General features: G+C 36.8%; 1 protein-coding gene across 4 annotated transcripts in view; it reads right to left on the reverse strand.

Moving 5' to 3' along the window:
• The window catches only part of FAF1 (Fas associated factor 1), a 514,293-nt gene that overhangs the window by 356,322 nt on the left and 135,621 nt on the right, over positions 1 to 22,350 (reverse strand). For 2 of the 4 annotated variants that reach the window (XM_042951186.1, XM_042951189.1), the window contains one exon: positions 1,519 to 1,565. The exons of 1 other annotated variant lie outside the window; for it this stretch is intronic. In XM_042951186.1, the coding sequence (XP_042807120.1) occupies positions 1,519 to 1,565 (47 nt within the window). Of the gene's footprint in view, positions 1 to 1,518; positions 1,566 to 8,267; positions 8,335 to 22,350 lie in introns of all 4 variants that reach the window. One more of the 4 variants, XM_042951187.1, reaches the window with a different exon arrangement.

The raw sequence follows: 22,350 nt of genomic DNA on the forward strand, positions 1-22,350 counted from the left end.
ATTTACTCAAGAATAAAACTGGAGCCATATTTAGCAGTCTAAACCTTTTTAAACCAAGGCGGGGGGAAAAAAAAAGATCATGAAGGAAGTTCCTGTAATCACCTGGTTTGCTTTCTAGACAAGGGTTTCAATAAAACTAAATGCTTTTGAACCAAAAAAGAAAAAAGGAAAAAAGAAAACAAAAAGAAGAAAAGAGTAAACAAAAAAATTTTGGTACAGACTCTGGAAATCAGCCACATTTACTCTGGATGGAAAGTCTTTCTCACAGTTTTTTTGTTTTTGTTTCTTTTAGGGAACAGGTCTGTTAATCACTAAGGGTAGTATTGGTACCAAACAAAATTTGCTTCCTTTCTAAATATAGACAATTTCCTATAAAGTACAGCACATTTTGCAATTCATGGTGAATTTTTTGACAGTTTTGCAACAGCACTTTTCTTTCTCTTCAAAACAACCTCATTCTAGTCTGCTGTTTCTGTTTGCCTCATCTGCACTTAGCAGATCATGCTTCAGTGACTTAGAAATCCCAGCCACCAAAATTCAAGCCAAAGTTTGAATGGGGGATGGGGGGGAATCAAGTAATTAAACTACACTTGGAAGGGAGAATGGTTTTACCTCCTATGACTTTATAAGTGTCCTCTTTTAATCCAAACCAGAGTCTCCAATTTTAAGGAAAGAAAACTTAAGAAAAGTTACTTCTAATTTAAGGAATTATTATTTTGTAACTTAGAGTTCTCTTGGCATCATCTTCCAATTTTACCTTCCGGCAATGACACAAAACCATGAAGACCATTCCATATGTTAACAATGGATTCTTCAGATGAAATAGTTCAATGCTCTAGGAAGTTTCATCAATTAAGAACTTACTGAAATTGTTGCAAGTTATCATATACTTAATTTAGAAAACAAAAGTGAGTGGGAAAAAGAATGTAGTAAACTGGTTGGAGACAAGGCTGAATTGGTAGATGATAACCATGTTTTAGAGCTGCTGAGATTCAGTTCTTTCCACTTTATGAATTAGAATATGACCTTGAAAAGCCTTCTTTCTTCCTTTCTTTTTTAGTTTAGAGACAGAAAAAGACAAACAGTGTGCAGGCAAGCAGGGGAGAGGTGCAGAGGGAAAGAGTGAGAGGATCTCAAGCAGGCTCCACACTCAGTGCAGAACTTGACACGTGGCTCAATCCCACAACCTTGGGATCATGACCTGAGCTGAAATCAATAGTCAGACACTCAACCGAATGAGCCACCCAGGCACCCGAAAAGCTTTCCTAAAAATAAAATAAAACCAGCTTTAAAAATAGTACCACCCATTCTGAAATAACATAATACAGTTAAAAGCTAGAGACTTTAGGAAATTGATATAATAAAAATGTCTGTAAGAACAGTAACAATATTAATGAGCTTCTACACCAAAGAATGCTGTATCAAATGCTCTATCAAAAAGCGAAACAAAAAGATTAACAATTGTCTCTTTTTGCTTTGCTAAATTCTCAACCTATCATTAAGCACCTTATAACATACCTTTGTAGAATGCCATTTTCCTGGGGTATTACACCATTGATAGCTGCCTGCAAACAAAAAACAGAGAAGCCCATTTAACAAAAAAAAAAAAAAAAAAAAAAAAAAACAAAAAACAAAAAACAAAAAACAAAAGAACAAAAACAAAAAAACAGAAAAACAAAAAACAAAAACAAAAACAGAAAAATGCTCAGAGATGGGGTGGGGTGGAGAAGACTATACAGGAAAATAAGTGTAATTTTGGAAAATAAACTGTAAACAAATACTAAATGTTTCCCTAGTAATACAAAATATTCTCTAAAATGTTTCTCTACTTGCTATAATAAAACCGTATTTTAAGAAAAAAATGCATTTGGCATATAATATACCCAAATCTTGAGTCATAAAAAGCTTAGTTCCAGTCTTCATTCAAGCAAAACACCCACAAAAACCAATGTTTAAGAATGTCAGAACAAGTAAAATCAGTACCATAAAGTAGTATTTTTAACATTATTTCCTTCTTCAGATTAAGATATAAAATCACAAATGAAAAATTCCAATAAGAATTTTAGAATTAGCTCAGAAATTAAATTCACTCTTTCATGTTATAATTATAAATCTTCATAAAAAGACCATCTAGAAGGAAAAAACATAGAGGCATAAATTCTTTGATAAACACAATACCACAATTGTACCAGGTTACAAAAGGAGGCAGGAGCATCACTGGGAAGTTTCCATAAAACATTCCTGAAGTTGGTCTCTATGCTAACAAGTCACCAATTACTCAGAACATAGCACAGAGGTGACATGATATGGACGTTTTTGCAGACTACTAAGCAAACAGGCTGCTACATCCTGGATTGTCACTACAGGTAATAGAGAAGATTCACTGGAGGAAAAACTTTGCATTTTCAACTCTGCCTCTGCATCATAACAACTTCTTCCCTCTCCATGCCCATCCAAGTCCACATCAAAATGAAAAAACAAACAAACAAAAAACCTAACACTTCAATGCTTTATCAGCTGCCTGAAAATCATCTCCCAAAAGGAGTTTGTGTATTTGGTGAAACATTAATCTAAATATTTGCCAGAAGTGGGTCAAGTTTACAATGTTATTCTGTAGAATGGAAACAGAGTAGAGTGTAAGGTACTTCCTATAAATTTTGAGAGTTGTAATGCCCCACTGGCAAGAAAGAAAGAAAGAAAGAAAGAAAGAAAGAAAGAAAGAAAGAAAGAAAGAGAGAGAAAGAAAAATTCACATATTAATACAGAGAGTGGATTCCATAGAACCCTGACAACTCTGGAGGCTCATAAATCCTTTGAGCCAAACATGCTAACATGGGTTTTCAAAGCCACAAATGCAATGGAAGCATCTCTGTCTACAGCCAGGTCAATTATCTCTTTTCTCTTGACAGCAATGGTTCCACATACAAATATCTTCTTTGCTAAAAATTAGGAAAACAGTAAGAGAATTTTCTGTGCTGTTGGAAAAGAAACAAAATACCAGAGTCTGGAAAGACTGTGTTCAAATTTTCACTCAGGAATGCCAAGGTGTAATGGAAAGAATATTAAGGATTTATAAAGTCCAAAATTTGAATCTAGACTTTCCCACTTATTAATTTTATGATATTAATATGTTCTATAATCACTGAACCTCTTTCAGCCTGTTTCCTCATCTCTATAATGAACTATACCCTCAGCCAAACTGGGCCTTTTTGTTCCTCAACAGCATCAAGTTCCTCTTGTTCTTATGTCTTTTGAAGATATTATGTCTGTTTGAAATGCCCTTTCCTCATTTCTTGTCTGGCTAAATCTTAATGATAACCAAAATTTCTGTTAGATACACTTTTTCAAATAATACTTCTTTGGTCAACCCCCATCTATATAGGTTTATGCTCACATAGAACCCTGTGCTTTTCCTTCATAGTAATTAATAATTACTTATTTGGTGGTTGTTTTATGTCTGTCTTTCTCAACAGGGTGTAAGCTCTGTGACAGACAAGACAATAACAATTTTGTTCACTACTTTATCCCCATTGCCTAGCACAGTGCAGGAACTAAACAGCACTCAATACTTATTTGTTAAATTAAGGATGATAGGGAGTACAAAAATGAAAAACAAAACAAAACAAGTCACACAGCCAAGTGACCAAAGCTCAAAAAGCTTCCTAGATGAAATAATGTCTCAACCAAGACTGAAGGATAAGTGAAAACTAGCAAGAAGGGGTAGGACACAACACTGTTCAGGAACAGTAACATACCTCCACTTTCTTTTTCTAAGATCTTAGATTGTTTTAAATAATGTATTTCATTTTGGATAGGAAGTTAAGTTTCTGACCTCAACCTTATGTACATAATAAATTCTGTACATAAATATGTAAATGCAATCCAGAATGAAGGTACAATAAAAGTATAATTTGCTAAAGGAATATAGAATAGGGAAAGAGATTTTTATGAGGATTAAGAAAAGTTTCAGAAAAGAGATGGCATTCGATCTGGACACTGAATAATGAGTGGATATAGAAGCAAAGGAAAATTTCAGAAGAGTTCAATTTTGAACATGTTAACTTTGAAGTGACAGTAGGATATCATTTGTTTAGTTAACAAGTATGTTATTAATTGCCAACTACATACCAAGCTCTGTGCTAGGCAATGGAGATATACTAATAAATATAACATAGCTTGCATTCTAGCAGGGACAAAAATATATTCAATAATTAATTTTACTATAAGCAGTTCAGGTAATATCCAAATGGAGACAAAAGTAATTTAAAAATTCAGAGGTAGATTGATTAAAGCTATATATGTTTAAAGGCAAATAAAAGAAGCCCTAAAAATATTTTAATTCTCCCTCCCTATAGCTTTCTTCTTTGGTGAAAAGAAGAGAGATAGAGTATTGGGGAATTCATACATGTAAGAAAAAGATGAGAGAAATCTAATGACAAAAATTAATATAGAAGGGTTAGATATAAGGGCAAAAACCATGAATATGTCACAGAGGGAGCAAAGAAGGTACTGTAGGGAAGGATTAGACAAAACTGAAAAATGTGAAAATAGTCTAATATTATGAGGCCTAAGAAGAGATTATTAAACATATTTTTTAAGTTTTATTAAAAATTAGATTATAAAAGGCTAAAAAATACATGGGAAATAAAGTATAACTCTTGAAACAGTGTTTAAAGTACAAAAATAGGATTATCAGTATAATACTCATTATTCTCAGTATATACACATTAGTTACTAACAAACCACCATTTTTCCAGGCTTCAATGATTACATCATCATAGCATTATCATCAGCTCTATTCTTTTAAATTTTTTTTTTTTAACATTTTTATTTATTTTTGAGACAGAGAGAGACAGAGCATGAATGGGGGGAGGGCCAGAGAGAGAGGGAGACACAGAATCGGAAGCAGGCTCCAGGCTCTGAGCTGTCAGCACAGAGCCTGATGCGGGGCTCGAACTCACGGACTGTGAGATCGTGACCCGAGCGAAGTTGGACGCTCAACCGACTGAGCCACCCAGGCGCCCCTCATCAGCTCTATTCTTATCAGCAGCCTCCTCAGCTGGTTAATCTCCAAATTACTGATTGCAGATAAGTAAAAATAAATATTTAATACATTTAAGTTACAAGAATTTATAAATAGAAAAAAACATTTAAAAGTTTATGATGATAGAATAAACACATTTTCATTATACATATACATATATATAATCGTATATATTATTAGTTGACAGAATTAAGAATATAGGCAACTCTACATATTCCACATGTTTGGAAAGCCTGTGAACTAGAATAATAATTATTGTTGTTAACACTGGCTTTGTTGTGTCCATTATCCATTTTTCCATCTCCTGAACATACTTAATATATAGAAAAATACTTTCTAAAATTAGTATACTTTTGTTAAATTTGAAATTACTACTCTATGGTATGTCAGATTCAAAATATTTTCAAAATAACTAAAAAATAAACATTGGGTCCACAAAGTACAGTACTAGTATTTTAGCATTCACAACTCTGATCTTGCCATCAAGTGAATTCTTCAAACAAATACAGACTTTCTCTCCTCCAATCATACTGATCCTTTACAGAATATCCTCTTTTCCACCAGTTCAAATTCCTTCATTCTTTTATTCACTGAGCACAGTGCTGGAGAAAATATAAAAATGATGAGACACATTCCTCCCAGGACAGGCAGTTATAGAAACAACTAATTGTAAAGCAATGTGAAAGGCAATATGGGATCATGAAGGAAGGAATGCCTATTGTTGCCTAATGGAGTTGAAGACCCAGATGTGAATCATTTTCTTCAAGAAAATTTAACTGACTCACACTACCTTTTTCTCAATGATTTTTCTTCCTTTATTTTTTTTTTTTTTAAGTTTTTACTTAAATTCTAGCTAACATACAGGGTCATATTAGCTTTAGGTGTACAATTAAGTGATTCAACACCGGTGCTCATCACAAGGGCACTCCTTAATCCCCATCACCTATTTAACCCATCCTCCCACCCACCTCTCCTCTGGTAACCATCAGTTTGTTCTCTATAGTTGAAGTCTGTTTCTTGGTTTGCCTTAAAAGTCTCAATGATTCTTCCACTGTGTTGTACTTACATAGCACTCATGAATCTTATTCATTCATTTGATATTTCATTCACTCATTCCAACATTAACCCATCCCACAAATATTTAATTAATCATCTGGAACTATTCTGAGTATTGAGAAAACAAAAGAAGATATAAATGTCCACACTAAATTGATAAAATCATCCTCCTCTCATGATTTCACCCTGAGTAGAGCCAATCAGAAGAATTGTAAGAGCCCATCATTCTACAGCTATGAATTGTGGAATTTTCACCTTTAATCTTGTATTGGGGGGAGATGGAGGGACACTGTGTGTCTCCTCTACTCTCAATACTCCACTACAAACAATACTACTTCACCTGACACCAGATGTGTGGGTTTTCTATACACCAAGCAATTCTGCAACACCAGCTAAGTGTTCTACAATTTAACTCAATTCTGACACTATCTACCTGGAGATAGCAGCATCAGATCCCACCAGTTAAGGGCTCAGGACCATAAAACTACTCCCCACCACCCCTCTTCAGATGCTCATCACAAAGTCCAGACTATTACCTGTGCTTCTGACCCACCTGCCATACATCAGAGATTCCCACAACCCTCTCTTCAATTAATTTGCTAGAGCGGCTCAAAGAATTCAGGAAAACATTTTACTTCTTAATTTACTGACTTATTATAAAAAGATACAATTCAGGAAAAGCCAGGTGGAAGAGATGCCTACAGAAAGGTATGTGGGAAGGCATGCGGAGCTTCCATGCTTTCTCTAGGCACACTCTCCCTCCACATATACTACTCCCCAACCTGGAAGCTTCCCAACCTGCATTATTGTGATTTTTATGGAAGCTTCAATTACGTAAGCATGATCAATCACTAATTCAATTTCCAGTCCTTCTCCCCTTCCTGGAGGATGGAGTAGGACTGATAGTTTGAAGCTTCTAATCATGGTTTGGTCTTTCTGGTGACCAGCCCCCATCCTGAAACTATCCAGGAGCCCAAAAGTCTCCTCATTAGAACAAAAGACACTTGTATCACCCAGGAAATTCCAAGGGATTTAGGAGCTCTATGGTCAAGAACTAGGATCAAAGGGGCGTCTGGGTGGCTCAGTTGGTTAAGCGTCCGACTTCAGCTCAGGTCATGATGTCACAGTTCATGAGCTCGAGCCCCGCGTCGGGCTCCATGCTGACAGCTCAGAGCCTGGAGCCTGCTTCGGGTTCTGTGTCTCCCTCTCTCTCTCTGCCCCTACCCCTGCTCATGCTCTGTCTCTTTCTCAAAAATAAATAAATGTTAAAAAAAAAAAAAAAAACTAGGGTCAAAAATGAAATAGTAGAACAAAAGATGCCACTAGTATTATCCTTATCACTTAAGAAATTATAAGGGTTTTAGAAGCTCTGTGTCAGAAACTGAGGGACAGAGACCAATATATTTTTTTCTATTATTTCACAGACCTTATTAGTATTCTGTTAATCAAAGGAGCTATAAGAAAAGGATCCATTTTGGGATGAAAACTTTCCCAGCTACAAAAGTGACAGGCCAAAGAAACAAAAGTAGATATAAATGTCCACACTAAATTGTAGAGTTCTAGAGAAAGAATATGAGATAATGGTGGGAAACCAATGAGGACTCAAAAAAGATGCTCTACACCATTTTCTCCCTCTTTCTTTCTGGGCAGAAAGGAAAGTTTTTTCCACAAATGATTATTTAATTTTCTGTAAATATCTGTAACAGACTGTTTCCAACAATCTACTATATTTATCCTCTTCTAAATGTTCTTTCAAATTCCTACTTTCCAAACATGTTCATCACTATGATAACCCTTCTTCAAGTACTCTATTGATAACTCTTCCTTCCACTGATCATAAACTTCAATAGAGGAATATATAAGATACTAAATGAATGCAAAGGCAAAACAGTGGAAGTAATTTGAATGCCAGGAAAAAGCTGGGAAGAAGGGGTGATGTTTGAACCAAATGTTACAGCAGAGCTCTTCTAGGGGGAAAAGCTGAGTAAGAGCATTCAGGGGAAAAAAATCTTTTTTTTCTGTAAGTCCATTCAAGAAGTGGAAACTAGTTTTGTGTGGCTTCAGCAAAGGTTTGGGTGAGGAAGCAGTGAGGAGCCAGTTGGAAAGGTAAGCAAGAGGTAGATTATGAGAAGCAGTACAAATACAAGCATTAAAAGTTTTACTTAACCTGAAGATAATGGGCAGGCAACTGCTGCAACTGAAATTTGCCCTTCAGGAACATCATTTGGTCAGCACTGTGAAACACGAATTGAAAAGAGAAAATTGTTGAGAATGATGCCCAGGCTTCTGGCTTGGGTAACTGAGTAGACTATTCCTGCTCCAGTCCTCCCAATCATCACAACTGGCAAGCAATTCTAAAGATTCCGTCACTCAAGTCAAAAATATATAGTCATCCTCAATTCCTTTCTCTCACATTCCACATCTGACCTATGAGAAATTCTACTTGCAAAATGTAGAATCTCCTCAATTACCACCCTATCTAAACCATCATCTTTCCTCTGGATTTCAGCAGTTTCCAAACTGGTCTCCCTGCTACTGTCTTTGCCTCACTTGCTTACTGCTTGTTCACACAGAAGCCACCATGATGCTTATAATTGTCAAGTCAAATAAAACCCTTTCCATACTCTAATGCCTTACCATACCAGCAGAGTAAAACTCAATGACTGTATTCTGACATTGTAAGAAGACTGTATTAGCTGGCTCCAGCTCCTTCACTGACATCATCTTCTTACAACATCCCTGAGGTTCACTTACTCTAGTTGCTCTGATTTCCTTACAATTTCTTGAACAAGTGAAATATGCTCCCACATCAAACCCCTTATATTTATTTTTCCTTCTGCCTACAATGCTCTTTAGATATCCACATATCTCACTCCCTCACTTCAGTAAGGTTTCTACTCAAAGGTCACCTCAGAGAGACTTTCCCTAACCATTCTATCTAAAAGAGAACCTCTTAGCCATAACACTCTACCTAACAAATTGTTTGTCTTTTTGTGTTATCTGTCTAACCTCATCCTTATTGTGAGATCCAAATGACCTTATTTTGTTCACTGATGTGTCCTCAACACCAAAAACAATGCCTGGTCCCTAGGTGTTGTGAGTTAACATATACTGAATACATGAATGAATATGTATTCATGAACCCAAGAACATGAGCAAAGTGACAGGCTGGTGAGGATAGGGAGATTTGAGGCTTTCAGTTATAGGCATGTTGATTTTGAAGTACACTTGGAACATTCATATAGAAATGTCTTGGGGCGCCTGGGTGGCTCAGTTGGTTGAGTGCCCAACTTCGGCTCAGGTCATGATCTCACAGTTTGTGAGGCTGAGCCCTGTATTGGGCTCTGTGCTGACAGCTCAGAGCCTGGAGCCTGCTTCAGGTCTGTGACTCCCTCTCTCTCTGCTCCTCCCCTGCTCACACCCTGTCTGTCTGTCTCTCTCTCAAAAATAAACATTAAAAAAATTTTTTTTAAAAAGACATGTCCAAGAGATCAAGAATGTAAAATGTGTGAGTTCAATATTCTGACTTTGGAGTCATGGGTCATCTACTTGAAAAGCATTTGGAAAAAATAGAACTACCAAATGATCCAGCAATCTCACTTCTGGGGATATATCTGAATTATTTGGAAGCAGGGTCTCAAAGAGATACTTGTATACTGATGTTCACAGCAGCACTATTCACAACAGCCAAGAGGTGGAAGCAACCCAAATGCCCATCAATAGTAATGAATAAAGAAAACAGGGACACCTGGGTAACTCAGTCAGTTAAGCATCTGACTCTTAATCTCAGTTCAGGTCTTAACCTCAAGGTCAAGGTTATTATATATATATATATATATATATATATATATATATATATATATATATATATATATATAATGTATACATAATTAAAAATTATATATAAATAAATATATATATATTATATATAAGAGAAAATGTGGTATACTCATACAATGGAATACTATTCAGCTTTAAAAAAAGGAAATACTGTCACAGACAATAACATGGATAAACCTTGAGTGCATTATGTTAAGTGAAATAAGCCAAAAAATGTCAAATGTCAAAAAAATGACAACTACTGTATGATTCTATTCATATGAAATACTTAGAATAGTGAAATTCATAGAAACAGAAGGTAGAATGGGAGGAGGGAAAAAGGTAAAGTTGTAGATTAATAGGTACAGAGTTTCAGTTTAGCAAGATGAAAACATTCTGGAGATCTGTTTCACAACAATGTGAATATACTTAACACTATTAATTTACTCAAAAAAGAATAAGATGGTACACTTTATGTTTTATGTTATAAAACCAACTTTTTAAAAAGTCTTTGCAAAAGTCTTACGAATGTATTAAGTTTATCCAAAATGAAGGATAATGTGAACAAAGAAATGGCTCATGATGGAATCTATGGAATGTCAGTATTTAAGGAGTATGTACGAAAAACAAAATCAGAGAATATATTAAAAAGAAGTTATCAGAGAAGTAGGAGGAGATACATATATGCTCATCTGAGCCTCAACATAAATCTCAGTTACAGTTACATATATGCATTAACCAAATTTTTAATGGTGCAATTGGCCCCAGGGAATTTACCAAATATGATGACCTACTGTCATTAATAGAAAATGGATAAAAAAGAGATGGCATACAAACAGTAATTTTTATACTTTCTTTTTATATTTTCTTTTTTAAACAAACAAAAAAAACTACAGTAATAATTCGTATTCAATATTTCTCTGGTCTATAATCCACTATTATAGGATGGAATCAATTGTAGGATGTTCTATGTTCTGTAGTCTGACAGATCTGTTTTCAAATCCTTGTTCTATCATGTGTTTATTACCTGTTTGACTTTGGCCATGTTAAATTGGCCAAAAGATTTAGTTTCCTTATCTACAAAATGGAGTAATAATACCAACTTAATTCACAAGGTTGTTATAAGGATTAAATGAGATAATACAAGAAAGTACTCTATAAATGTTAGCCACTGTAATTATTCATCCTTATATGTTTTTGTTTTAGTCTATTTTGCTATATGCTATGTACCACTGGTGCATAAATGTCTGCCTCATGCTGGGCTAAAAATACAGATATACTGAAGTCCTGAACCCCGTGATTCAAATTCAGGTAGTATGGAATGGGGCCCAGAAATTTGTTTTTTCCCCTCACAAACTCCTCCAGAGATTCTTAGCACGGCCAAGTTTGGGAACAAGTACAGATTGTTTACAGCATAAATTTTAGAGACCTATATAAAATCCTTTATTCTGACATTACATATACAATCTATTAATTCCCCCTAAACCATTTATTATTTTCGAATTTACTTAATGTCTAAAAGCATAGATCCTTCAGAAGCTCATATGTAGAATGAGTATATTATTAAATATGCTCAAAGTGAGGAGTGAAGGCTCTTACACCAGAATGCCAGTTTTTCCTAGCTCCATCATTTACTAGTTATGTAATTTTAAGAAAGTTACTTACATTGTCTCAGTTCTCTCATCAGTAAAATGAGAGTGATAACAGTACTTGTTCATTGGGATTTGATGAAACTTATTAACACATACTAAATGCTTGAATGGTATTTGATAAATAGTAAAATACTCAGTAAAGATGAGCTGCTTTTATTGTAACATTTGACATACCAAGATTTTTTTTCCTTTGTTTTAAATTCCAGTATAATTAATGCACAGTGTTATATTCATTCCAAGTGTACAATATGGTGATTCAACAATTCTATACATTATTCAGTGCTCATCACAGTAAGTGTAATCTTAATCCCCCTACCCCTCCCTCTGGTACTACCAGTTTATTTCTCTATATTTAAGAGTATGCTTGTTTGTCTTTTTCTTTCTTTTTGTTTCTTAAATTCCATAATAAGTGAAATCATATGGGTGTTTATCTTTCTTTGACTGACTTATTTCACTTAGCATTATATCCTCTAGATCCATCCATGTGTGCCATACCAAGATTTATTCCTGTTTAAAATCACAAATAGTTATTCATCACAAAATGTTGAAAGCAAGGAATGGACACTATTTAAAAAAAAAGAAGATTTTCAACATTTACCTATTGCAGACAACTTACTTCTGGAGATTTTTCCTTTCTTCACTACTTAAATAATGGTTACATCATCTAAATACTCTATCACTTACAAATAAGATGATGAAACCATAGTTGAAGAAAAGTGAATAGTTTAACAGCCCCACAAGTCTAAATTTAAATTTATTTAATGTGTCGGTTTTTTTAAATTTTTTTACCAATCTATTGCTGTTTACCTTTGTACTAAAAAAGAATTACAATTGGCAACCCTAAAACAGCTCCTAACAGCCAAATATTTCATTTTAATAAGGTCTAATTTGATTTTTTTTTTCCTTTAGGGAAAGAAACCAGAAAGCAGAACAATTTAGGAAATGTAACCATTCCACAATCTGTTTTTAGTCAAATGCAAAAAATGTTCACTGAATCCTTCCAAGTAGGTATCACTATCAAAATAGCTCAACATGCAGCATCAGCAATGGTGTAGACCAAATTAAAGTCAAAGAAATAGAAGACAGATCCTAAGATTAATAATGGTACCTGAGAGACTCACCCTTGTCAAATAAATATCTAAGGATGAAAAACCAAATAGCAAATTGGGAAAACCATATAGCTGGGATCAAAAGGAACTGGCAACCAAGATCTCATTTACTAAAAGCAAAAATTAGAAAAGGTGGTTTCAGTGACAGTCACTTCCCTTCTCCAGGTTCTTTGCCTCTCCTGAGGAAACTTCATGGTACTTAGACTTTGGTCAGCATCACATAAAGACCTAGTCACCCCTCTCTCTTCTGCTTAGTATAAAATAACTGCCTTCTACATCCGGATGGCCAACAGGCACATGAAAAGATGCTCAACGTCGCTCCTCATCAGGGAAATACAAATCAAAACCACATGCAGATATCACCTCACACCAGTCAGAGTGGCTAAAATGAACAAATCAGGAGACTATAGATGCTGGAGAGGATGTGGAGAAACAGGAACCCTCTTGCATTGTTGGTGGGAATGCAAATTGGTGCAGCCACTCTGGAAAACAGTGTGGAGGTTCCTCAAAAAATTAAAAATAGACCTACCCTATGACCCAGCAGTAGTACTGCTAGGAATTTACCCAAGGGATACAGGAGTACTGATGCATAGGGGCACTTGTACCCCAATGTTTATAGCAGCACTCTCAACAATAGCCAAATGATGGAAAGAACCTAAATGTCCATCAACTGACGAATGGATAAAGAAATTGTGTTTTATATACACAATGGAGTACTACGTGGCAATGAGAAAGAATGAAATATGGCCCTTTGTAGCAACATGGATGGAACTGGATAGTGTGATGCTAAGTGAAATAAGCCATACAGAGAAAGACAGATACCATATGGTTTCCCTCTTACATGGATCCTGAGAAACTTAACAGAAACCCATGAGGGAGGGGAAGAAAAAAAAAAAAAAGAGGTTAGAGAGGCAGGGAGCCAAAACATAAGAGATTCTTAAAAACTGAGAACAAACTGAGGGTTGATGGGGGGTGGGTGATGGGTATTGAGGAGGGTACCTTTGGGATGAGCACTGGGTGTTGTATGGAAACCAATTTGACAATTAACTTCATATATTGAAAAAAAAAGAAAAAAAAGAAAATAACTGCCTTCTGTTTAAAAAAAAAAAAAGTTTTTAATGTTTACTTACTTTTGAGAAAGAGAGAGACAGTGCAAGCAGGGGAGGGGCAGAGAGAGAGGGAGACAAGAATCCAAAGCAGGCTCCAGGCTCTGAGCTGTCAGCACAGAGCCTGATGAGGGGCTCGAACCCACAGACCATGAGATCATGACGTGAGCAAAAGTCAAACACTTAACCGACTGAGCCACCCAGACACCCCAACTTCCTTCCGCTTTATTCAATGAATGTAAAAAGAGAAAGGGGAGAATGTCAACTAATCTGCCTTTTCTAAGATTCAGATTTTAAGCTAAAACATGGAAAAGAGAAATGTCAGAAGATTAGCAGTTTAAAGAATTTATGAAGGCAGACATCCTACAGGATTAAAGGGAAGGCTTTGGATGGTTGAGCAAAGCCAACAAGCCAGAGGTACTTTATGTTATAAGCAACAACATAAGGAAAACACTCTTCCTTGGTATTTAGCAGCCCTAAATATAGTTGTCTCCATTTTGAGGTTGATGAACATCCAAAATAAATTTAATTTAGGAAAGTAGGTTGCAATTACTCTGCACTAGGTTAAAACAACCAAACAAAAAGAACTGTGCTAGGTAATATGGATAACACATGGACAAGACAGCCCGAAACCTTGGGAAGCCAGGAGGAAAAATAAGAATACATAAAGCAGAATATAAAAGTGTCTCTATCTCAATAAGTGACAGTTGGTCCACTCAAAAACCTTGGTGTACCCTTGACTCCCTCGTTCCCATTCACTGGCAAATTCTGATAGCTGAAATGTTAAAACACATTCAGAATTTGATCACATTGCACTGCTACCACTCTGATCTAAGCCTCCATATTCTCCCTCCTCTATTATTGCAACAGCATCCTGACTGATTTCCTTGCTTTCCCCTGGCTCATCTACAGTGTATTATCAGAGTGGCCACAGTGAAGCTATTAAAATGTATGTCAGACCATGTCAACCCTCTACTCAAAATCTTCCACTGACTTTTACTCAGAGATAAAAACATCCTTAATATGGCTTATTTCTCCCTCACTCCTGTAATCTCTAACTTCACCTCCTCCTCCTTTCCTGAGCCACATTATCTTCTTGATGTTCCTAGAAAATGGAGGCCTGATTTTCCACTTAAGGGTATTTGTGGTTACTACTCCCCCTTCCTGAGATGTTCTTGCCCCCAGATACATGGCTCATTCACTAATTCCATTCCTCCAGGTCTTTATTCAATTGTCACCTGCCCACTTTTTTCAGAAAACTGCAGACCCCCCCCCACCTACTTTATTTATATCTTTCTTCCCTGTTTTATTTTTTTGCTTAGAAATGATCACTTTCTGACACATTATATAACTTACTTGTATCACTTATTGTCTGTCTCCTCCTATGAAAATGTAAGTGCCACGATGACAGTCTTACTTGTTTTGGTTCACTGCTATATATCCACCACTGAGAAGAAAGCTTTGCATATAGTAAATGCTGAATAAATGCCCTCTGACAAATTTATGAATGGAAGTGTTAAGTGAATTAATCTTCATTAGATGTCTTTTTGGACTTAGAGGAATAAAGGGAGAAGGAACATCTGTCATGTGCAAGACACTATGCAAAGTAATTACACATTATTACATGTCTCATTTAATCCTCACTCTACAAAGCAAGCATGTTATAGATGAGGAAAATAACATTCTGAGAGATTAAATGGTTTATCCAAGATCATACAGAATATGCCACTCAAATTCAGGCCCCTCTGATTCCCAGAAATCCTGATCTTTTCACCACAAAGCAATTTGAGAGGTCTGTTCCTTGACAACAACAAAGAGGAAAGAGTGCACTTTGTGTTTCAAATGAACACAGTATAAATCTCTGAACTATACCAACAATACTAATATTTACTAAAATCCTCATATTCTTGGATCACTAACTCTATTTTAGAAACTGAGAAATCAATGCATCTCTGATCTGTGACTGTATGGGTGAAGGAAATGTGTTGGCTCAGGTGAGGGGTTGTGGCTGAGGGGAGAGGTTTGACTACTACCATAAATATGATCATTCCTAGAAATGAACTACATTAAATTCCTGAGGCTACAGAACATCTTCCAGCCTTCCAGACTACAACTACCCAACAGAACTTTCTGCAATGATGGAAATGTTTTATATCTGCACTGTATAATACCCTAGCCACCAGCCCCACTGATCATTTAAGATATAGCCAGAGTAACCAACAAATTGAATTATAATTATTAACAATTATTAAATTAATCATTTAATTTAAATTCAAATACCTACATAAGAGTAGTTGCATCTATATTGGATGGCACTGTTCTGAACTCTCCATTCTACTTCAGCTTTCTTCTTCACATCACTCACTAGTTCACTTATAACACTTTGATTCATTTTAGATGATGACACTGCATACAGGGCAAAGTTCTTCTCTCAAAATCATCCCAAAGGAAAAAGGAAATTACTCTATAGTTGAGTCCTTACAAATATTTTATTTTTGAAGAAAAAAATATTTAAAAAAAAAATAGGGTCTAAAACAACTTCAGGCAATATTAGTTTTGGATACTAAACACAGGTTCCCTGATGGAATCAGTTTAAAGAGATGGCAAAGAACTGGGTGGCTCAGTCAGTTGAGCATCTGACTCTTGATATTGGCTCAGGTCATGATCCCAGGGTCATGGGATCGAGCCTTGCATAGGGCTCCACACTGAGCATGAAGTCTGCTTAAGATTCTCTCTCTCTCCCTTTGCCCCTCTCCACACACACACACACACACACACACACACACACACACACACCCCAAATAAAAAATTTAAAAAAGAAAAAAGAAGAGAAAGAAGTTCAACACAGATTTCCTAGTTGGGAGGGGGGAGTAATAATTTCACAATTAAAACTTTAGATGCCATTATAAATAAGCCTGTTAGAGGCGCCTGGGTAGCTCAGTCAGTTAAGCATCTGACTCTTGATCTCTTGGCTCAGGTCATGATCTCATGGTTTGTGAGATGGAGCCCTGTGTCAAGTTCCGAGATAGCACAGAGCCTGCTTGGGATTCTCTTTCTCTCTCCCTCCCTCCCTCCCTCTCTCTCTCTCTCTGCACCCCTCCCCCCTCCTTCTCTCACGTGTAAGTTCTCTCCCACTCTCTCAAAATAAATAAATATATAAACTTAAAATAAAATAAAATAAAATACACCTGTTAAAGATTGGGTTTGAAAAGGTTTCATTGTAAAGCTCACGAATAGCAAATGAGTTCTTGTGACTTGAGATTAAAATTCCCAGGAAAGTACCATATCCAATTTTTTAAAAATAACTCTATCTCAAGCCACTTAAACAAAAATTAAGATTATGTGCTCTGAAAAACTGAGAAACTAACCTGGTAATGAGGAAGAAACTAACGTTTAAAATGCATGTGAAGGGTTTGAATAATGTTCTTCATGAAACAAATATAAAAAAGGTAATAAGGCAGTATTTTATATTATATAATTTTAAATCTGTATGCATAACTTATTAAGCTGAACTTAAAGGCTATTTCTTCTACAAGCTTAAAAAAGTTTATATATTCAGGCTGACCAAAATATTTTCATTATCTTGTCATTGTGAAAATAAGAATCACCTTATATTCAGACATGTACAATAAATTCTTACATTTATTTTAAAAGCAGCTAGACTCATCTACTACAGCCTGTAGTCACAAGGCCCAATTAAAGTCTCTCCTCCATCCCCTGAGCATTTTCAATCATTCTCACACTCTCTCAATTTTTACTGCTTAACCCTATTTGAAGACATTTAAATTTACACATATTATGTCCTATGTTTATGCTTCTTTTCCCACCTATGTGTTTTTTGTCCTCAAACAGAGTCTAAGCTCATGAAGGCAAGAACCATACTTCTTTGCATTCACCATAGCACTCAGAGCTAAGTGCTTTCTAGAAGACAGAAGGAAAGCTATGGATCTGATACTCCAAATATACTAAGGAGCAAGAAAACAAATGCCTTCAATCTACTATACAATACATTTGCAGGACAATTACCTCAGGCTCAGTAAATCCGAGCAATTTGTACAAGGTTAGCACTACTATAATCCAGGTTCTTTCCAATTCTGAATTGTTAATGCTCTACTGACTGATTACCATCTGATTTGCACACTGTTTAAAACTCTTAACACTTTCCCCATACCACTACCAACACCCTCCCCCGCTCCTCCCACAGCTACCACAGGAAGGTATGAAAAGCAGCAGAGAGGAAGATAAAGGAAAGACAGTAATAGTAATTGGAAGCAGAGGATATACATGTGTCCAGGGCACACAATTTCATGGTAAATTAATCAGTGTCCACTTTGGAAATGTCTTGGGTACTAATAATCTGGTAATAGCACAGACCTTTCCACTCAGAAAAGAATCACAAATAACAGAAGATAAGGAATCACAAATAATTAAGACCTAAAAGTAAGCAGTATGAATCATTTATCATCCTGCCAAACCAATGAAGGGAAAAGACTCTCGGCTGATGAGAATCAAAAGTTGGAAGGGGCGCCTGGGTGGCTCAGTCGGTTGAGCGCCGACTTCGGCTCAGGTCACGATCTCGCGGTCCGTGAGTTCGAGCCCCGCATCGGGCCCCTGTGCTGACAGCTCAGAGCCCGGAGCCTGTTTCAGATTCTGTGTCTCCCTCTCTCTGACCCTCCCCCATTCATGCTCTGTCTCTCTCTGTCTCAAAAATAAATAAAAACGTTAAAAAAAAAAAAAAGTTGGGTAAACACGGGGCACCTGGGAAGATCAGTCAGTTAAGCGTCTGACTGGGGTTCAGGTCATGATCTCAGAGTTCGTGGGTTCGAGGCTGAGTCAGGCTCTGAGCTGATAGCTCAGAGCCTGGAGCCTGCTTCAGGTTCTGTGTCTCCTTTTCTCTCTTTGCCCCTCCCCTGCTTGTGCATGCTCACTCGCTTGGTCGCGCGAGTGCTCTCTCTCACTCCAAAATAAATAAATATTTTGAGCACTCTCACTTGGTGCTCTCTCTCACTCCAAAATAAATAAATAAATAAATAAACATTAAAATAAAGAAAAGCTGGGTAAACAAATCTTTTCTTTAGTGCTTAGTATCATCAGGGGACAGGAATAAAAGAAATATATACAGAGAATGCAGTATTGTAATCAATAATTCCAGTTCTAGAGTTAGACATCTAAGTTCAGACAAGGTCTATCATTGATAAAATGTGTCATTTTAGGCAAGTCCATATAAAAGTGGAATGTGATAGGGGCACCTGGGTGGCTCAGCCAATTAAGCGTCCAACTGTTGGTTTCAGCTCAGGTCATGATCTCATGTTTCGTGGGTTAGAGCCCCACATCCAGCTCTGCACTGACAGCGCGAAGCCTGCTTGGGATTCTCTCTCTCCCTCTCTCTCTGCCCCTCCCCCACTCACATTCTCTCTCAAAATAAGTAAACATTAAAAAAAATTTTTAGAAGTGGAAAGTGATAATAATACTTATTTCCTAGGGCAGCTGTGAGAATTAATAAGAAAAATGGATACAAACTACTTAGGATAAGATCTAATATATGGAAAGTAGCCAATATGCTTATTTCTTCTTTGAAGTAGGAGAGGGTGAGCTTCTCCATTTGGTTTTGATGTTTTGGGCAAAGCAATTTCAGGTAATAAGAGTGTTAGATTGGAAGTCAGGCGACTTGGGTTCATGCCCTGGCTTTCTCAGTAACTTGTTCTTTGACCTTGGCCAGTTCTTCTTCTCTTTGAGCCTTTATGCTACCAAATCTGTAAAAATAAAGGCACTGGGTTAAATAATTTTGCATTATTCAACATTCTTCAGAGGAACAGAACAGGATATGTATATGTGTAACTGGAGAGGGAGAGGGTCAGGGACAAGGAGAGGGAGTAAGGGATTTATTTTAAGGAATTGGCTCATCTAATTATGGAGGCAGGTTAAATCCAAAATCTACACGGTGGGCAAGCAGGCTGAAAACCTAGGGAAAAGCCAATGTTGCAGTTCAGATATGAAGGCCATCTACTACAGAATTCCCCCTTGCTCAGGAAAGGTCAATCTTTTGTTCTATTAGGCCTTCAACTTACTGGCCTTCAACTCCACCCACATTTGGAGGGCAATTTGCTTTACTCAAAATTCATTGTATCAGGGAATGGGTCAGGGTATTAGAAATGAAAGAATGAACAAAAAGAGGCATGGTCACCAGAACTATAAACCTCCTACGGAGGGGAGCCTGGGTGGCTCAGCCAAATTCGGCTCAGGTCATGATCTCACGGTTCATAAGTTCAAGCCCCGCACTGGGCTTGCTGCTGTCAGTCTGTCAGCACGGAGCTTGCTTCAGATCCTCTGTCTTCCTCTCTCTCTCTCTCTCTCTCTGTCCTTCCCCACTCACACATTCTCTCTCTCAAAAAATAAATATAAAACCTTTAACATTTTTTTAAAATTCCTTAAAAATTAAAACTTCTAGGGGTGTCTGGGTGGCTCAGTTGATTGAGAGACTGACTTTGGCTCAGGTCATGATCTCACGGTTTGTGAGTTCCAGCCCCGCATTGGGCTCTGTGCTGACAGCTCAGAGCCTGGAGCCTGCTTCTGGTTCTGTGTCTCCCTCTCTCTCTGCCCCTCCCTCACTCATGCTCTGTCTCTCTCTCTCTCTCTCTCTCAGAAATAAATAAACATTTAAAAAAAAAATTTTTTTTTTTACTTAAAACTTCTAGGGGAAAACACAGAGAAAAAGCTTCAGGAAATTGGATCTAGCAATGACTTTTTAGCTATCATACCAAAAACATGGGCAACAATGTTGGGGGGAAGATACATGAAACTAAAATTTCTGTGTATCAAAGTACCACAATCAACAGAGTAAAAAGACAATCGATAAAATGGGAGAAAACATTTTCAAATCATACTTCTGATGCTACAACTCAGTAAAAATGATCAGATAAATCAATTTAAAAATGGGCAACAGGGGCGCCTGGGTGGCTCAGTCGGTTGAGCGTCCAACTTCAGCTCAGGTCACAATCTTGCGGTCCGTGAGTTTGAGCCCCGCGTCGGGCTCTGGGCTGATGGCTCAGAGCCTGGAGCCTGCTTCCGATTCTGTGTCTCCCTCTCTCTCTGCCCCTCCCCCGTTCATGCTCTGTCTCTCTCTGTCTCAAAAATAAATAAATGTTAAAAAAAAAAAATTAAAAAAAATAAAAATGGGCAATGGACTTGAACAGACACTCAACATCACTAATCATCAGAGAAATGCATATCAAAACTGCCATTAGGATGGCTACCTCAAAAATTTAACCCTTAAAAAGTGTTTGCAAGGATTTGGAGTTTGGAGCCCTTATGCCCCTTATGCACTGTTGATGGGATTATAAAATGATATAACCGCTATGAGAAACAATAAGGAGGGTCCTCAAAAATTCAAAATTTGATCCAGTAATTCCAATTCTGGGTATATATCCAAAAGGGTTTAAAGCAGGGTCCCAAAAAAATATTTGCACACTCATGTCCAAGAGATGGAGTCAACCCAAACGACCACAGATGAAATGAATGAATAAATAGAATATTATTCAGTCTCAGAAAGGAAAAAAAAATACTGTTACAGGCTACAACATGAATATAACCTGGAGAATATTATGCTAAGTGACATAAATAAATCACACACACAAAAAAACAAATACCATATGATTCCACTTATATGAGGTATCTAAAGTAGTCAAATTCATAGAAACAGAAAGAATGGTGGTTACCAGGCAGGGTCAGGGTGGTAGAGGTGGTGGAGGGTGAGGTAATTGTTGTTTAATCAGTACAAAGTTCCACTTTTGCAAGATGAAAAATTGCTGGAGATGTGTTTCACAACAATGTGAATATATTTAACACTGTTGAACTATACACTGAAAAATGGGTTAAGATGATAAATCTTATGTCACATGTGTTTTACCACAATAAAACAAAATGCATTAAAAAAAAAAAGATTTCTGGGTGCCTGGGTGACTCAGTCCTTAAGCATCTGACTTCAGCCCAGGTCATGATCTCACAGTTCTTGAGTTCAAGTCCCACATCGGGTGAGCTTGAGTACCACACCACACTGGGTGAGCTCAACCCCCGCTTCAGATGAGCACAAGTCAGGCTTCAGGTGAGCTCGAACCCCACCCTGGATGAGCTCAAGCTTCGGGTAAAACATGAGCCCCGCTTCTCTCTCGCCACCCTTCTTCCCACCCCCCCCCCCATCTCCTGAGATTCTCTCTCTCTGCCCCTCGTTCACTTGAGCCTTTCTCTCTCTCAAAAAAAAAAAAAAAAAAAAAGTAAAAAAACCCAATTTCTGCCAAGAAAGAAAGAAAAAAAGTGAAGGAGGATTAAAATAAATATTCTCTGAGAGTAGCTTCCTCCCTGAAATGTCAACAATATATAAATTTTAAAAACACTTATATTAGCAGATTCTTATATTAATTGACAGTCTACATTTGTTACCACAGGGTTGTTGTCAAAAGCAGGTAAAAACAATTAGTAATGTATACATGATAGATCAATTTACTATAAAGGTTTAATCAATCTTCAATTTGAATAAAGTCTAATAATCCTTCTGTGATCTCTAATAT

Source organism: Panthera leo, chromosome C1 (assembly GCF_018350215.1).
Source record: "Panthera leo isolate Ple1 chromosome C1, P.leo_Ple1_pat1.1, whole genome shotgun sequence".
In the NCBI taxonomy this organism is placed as follows: Eukaryota; Metazoa; Chordata; class Mammalia; order Carnivora; family Felidae; genus Panthera; species Panthera leo.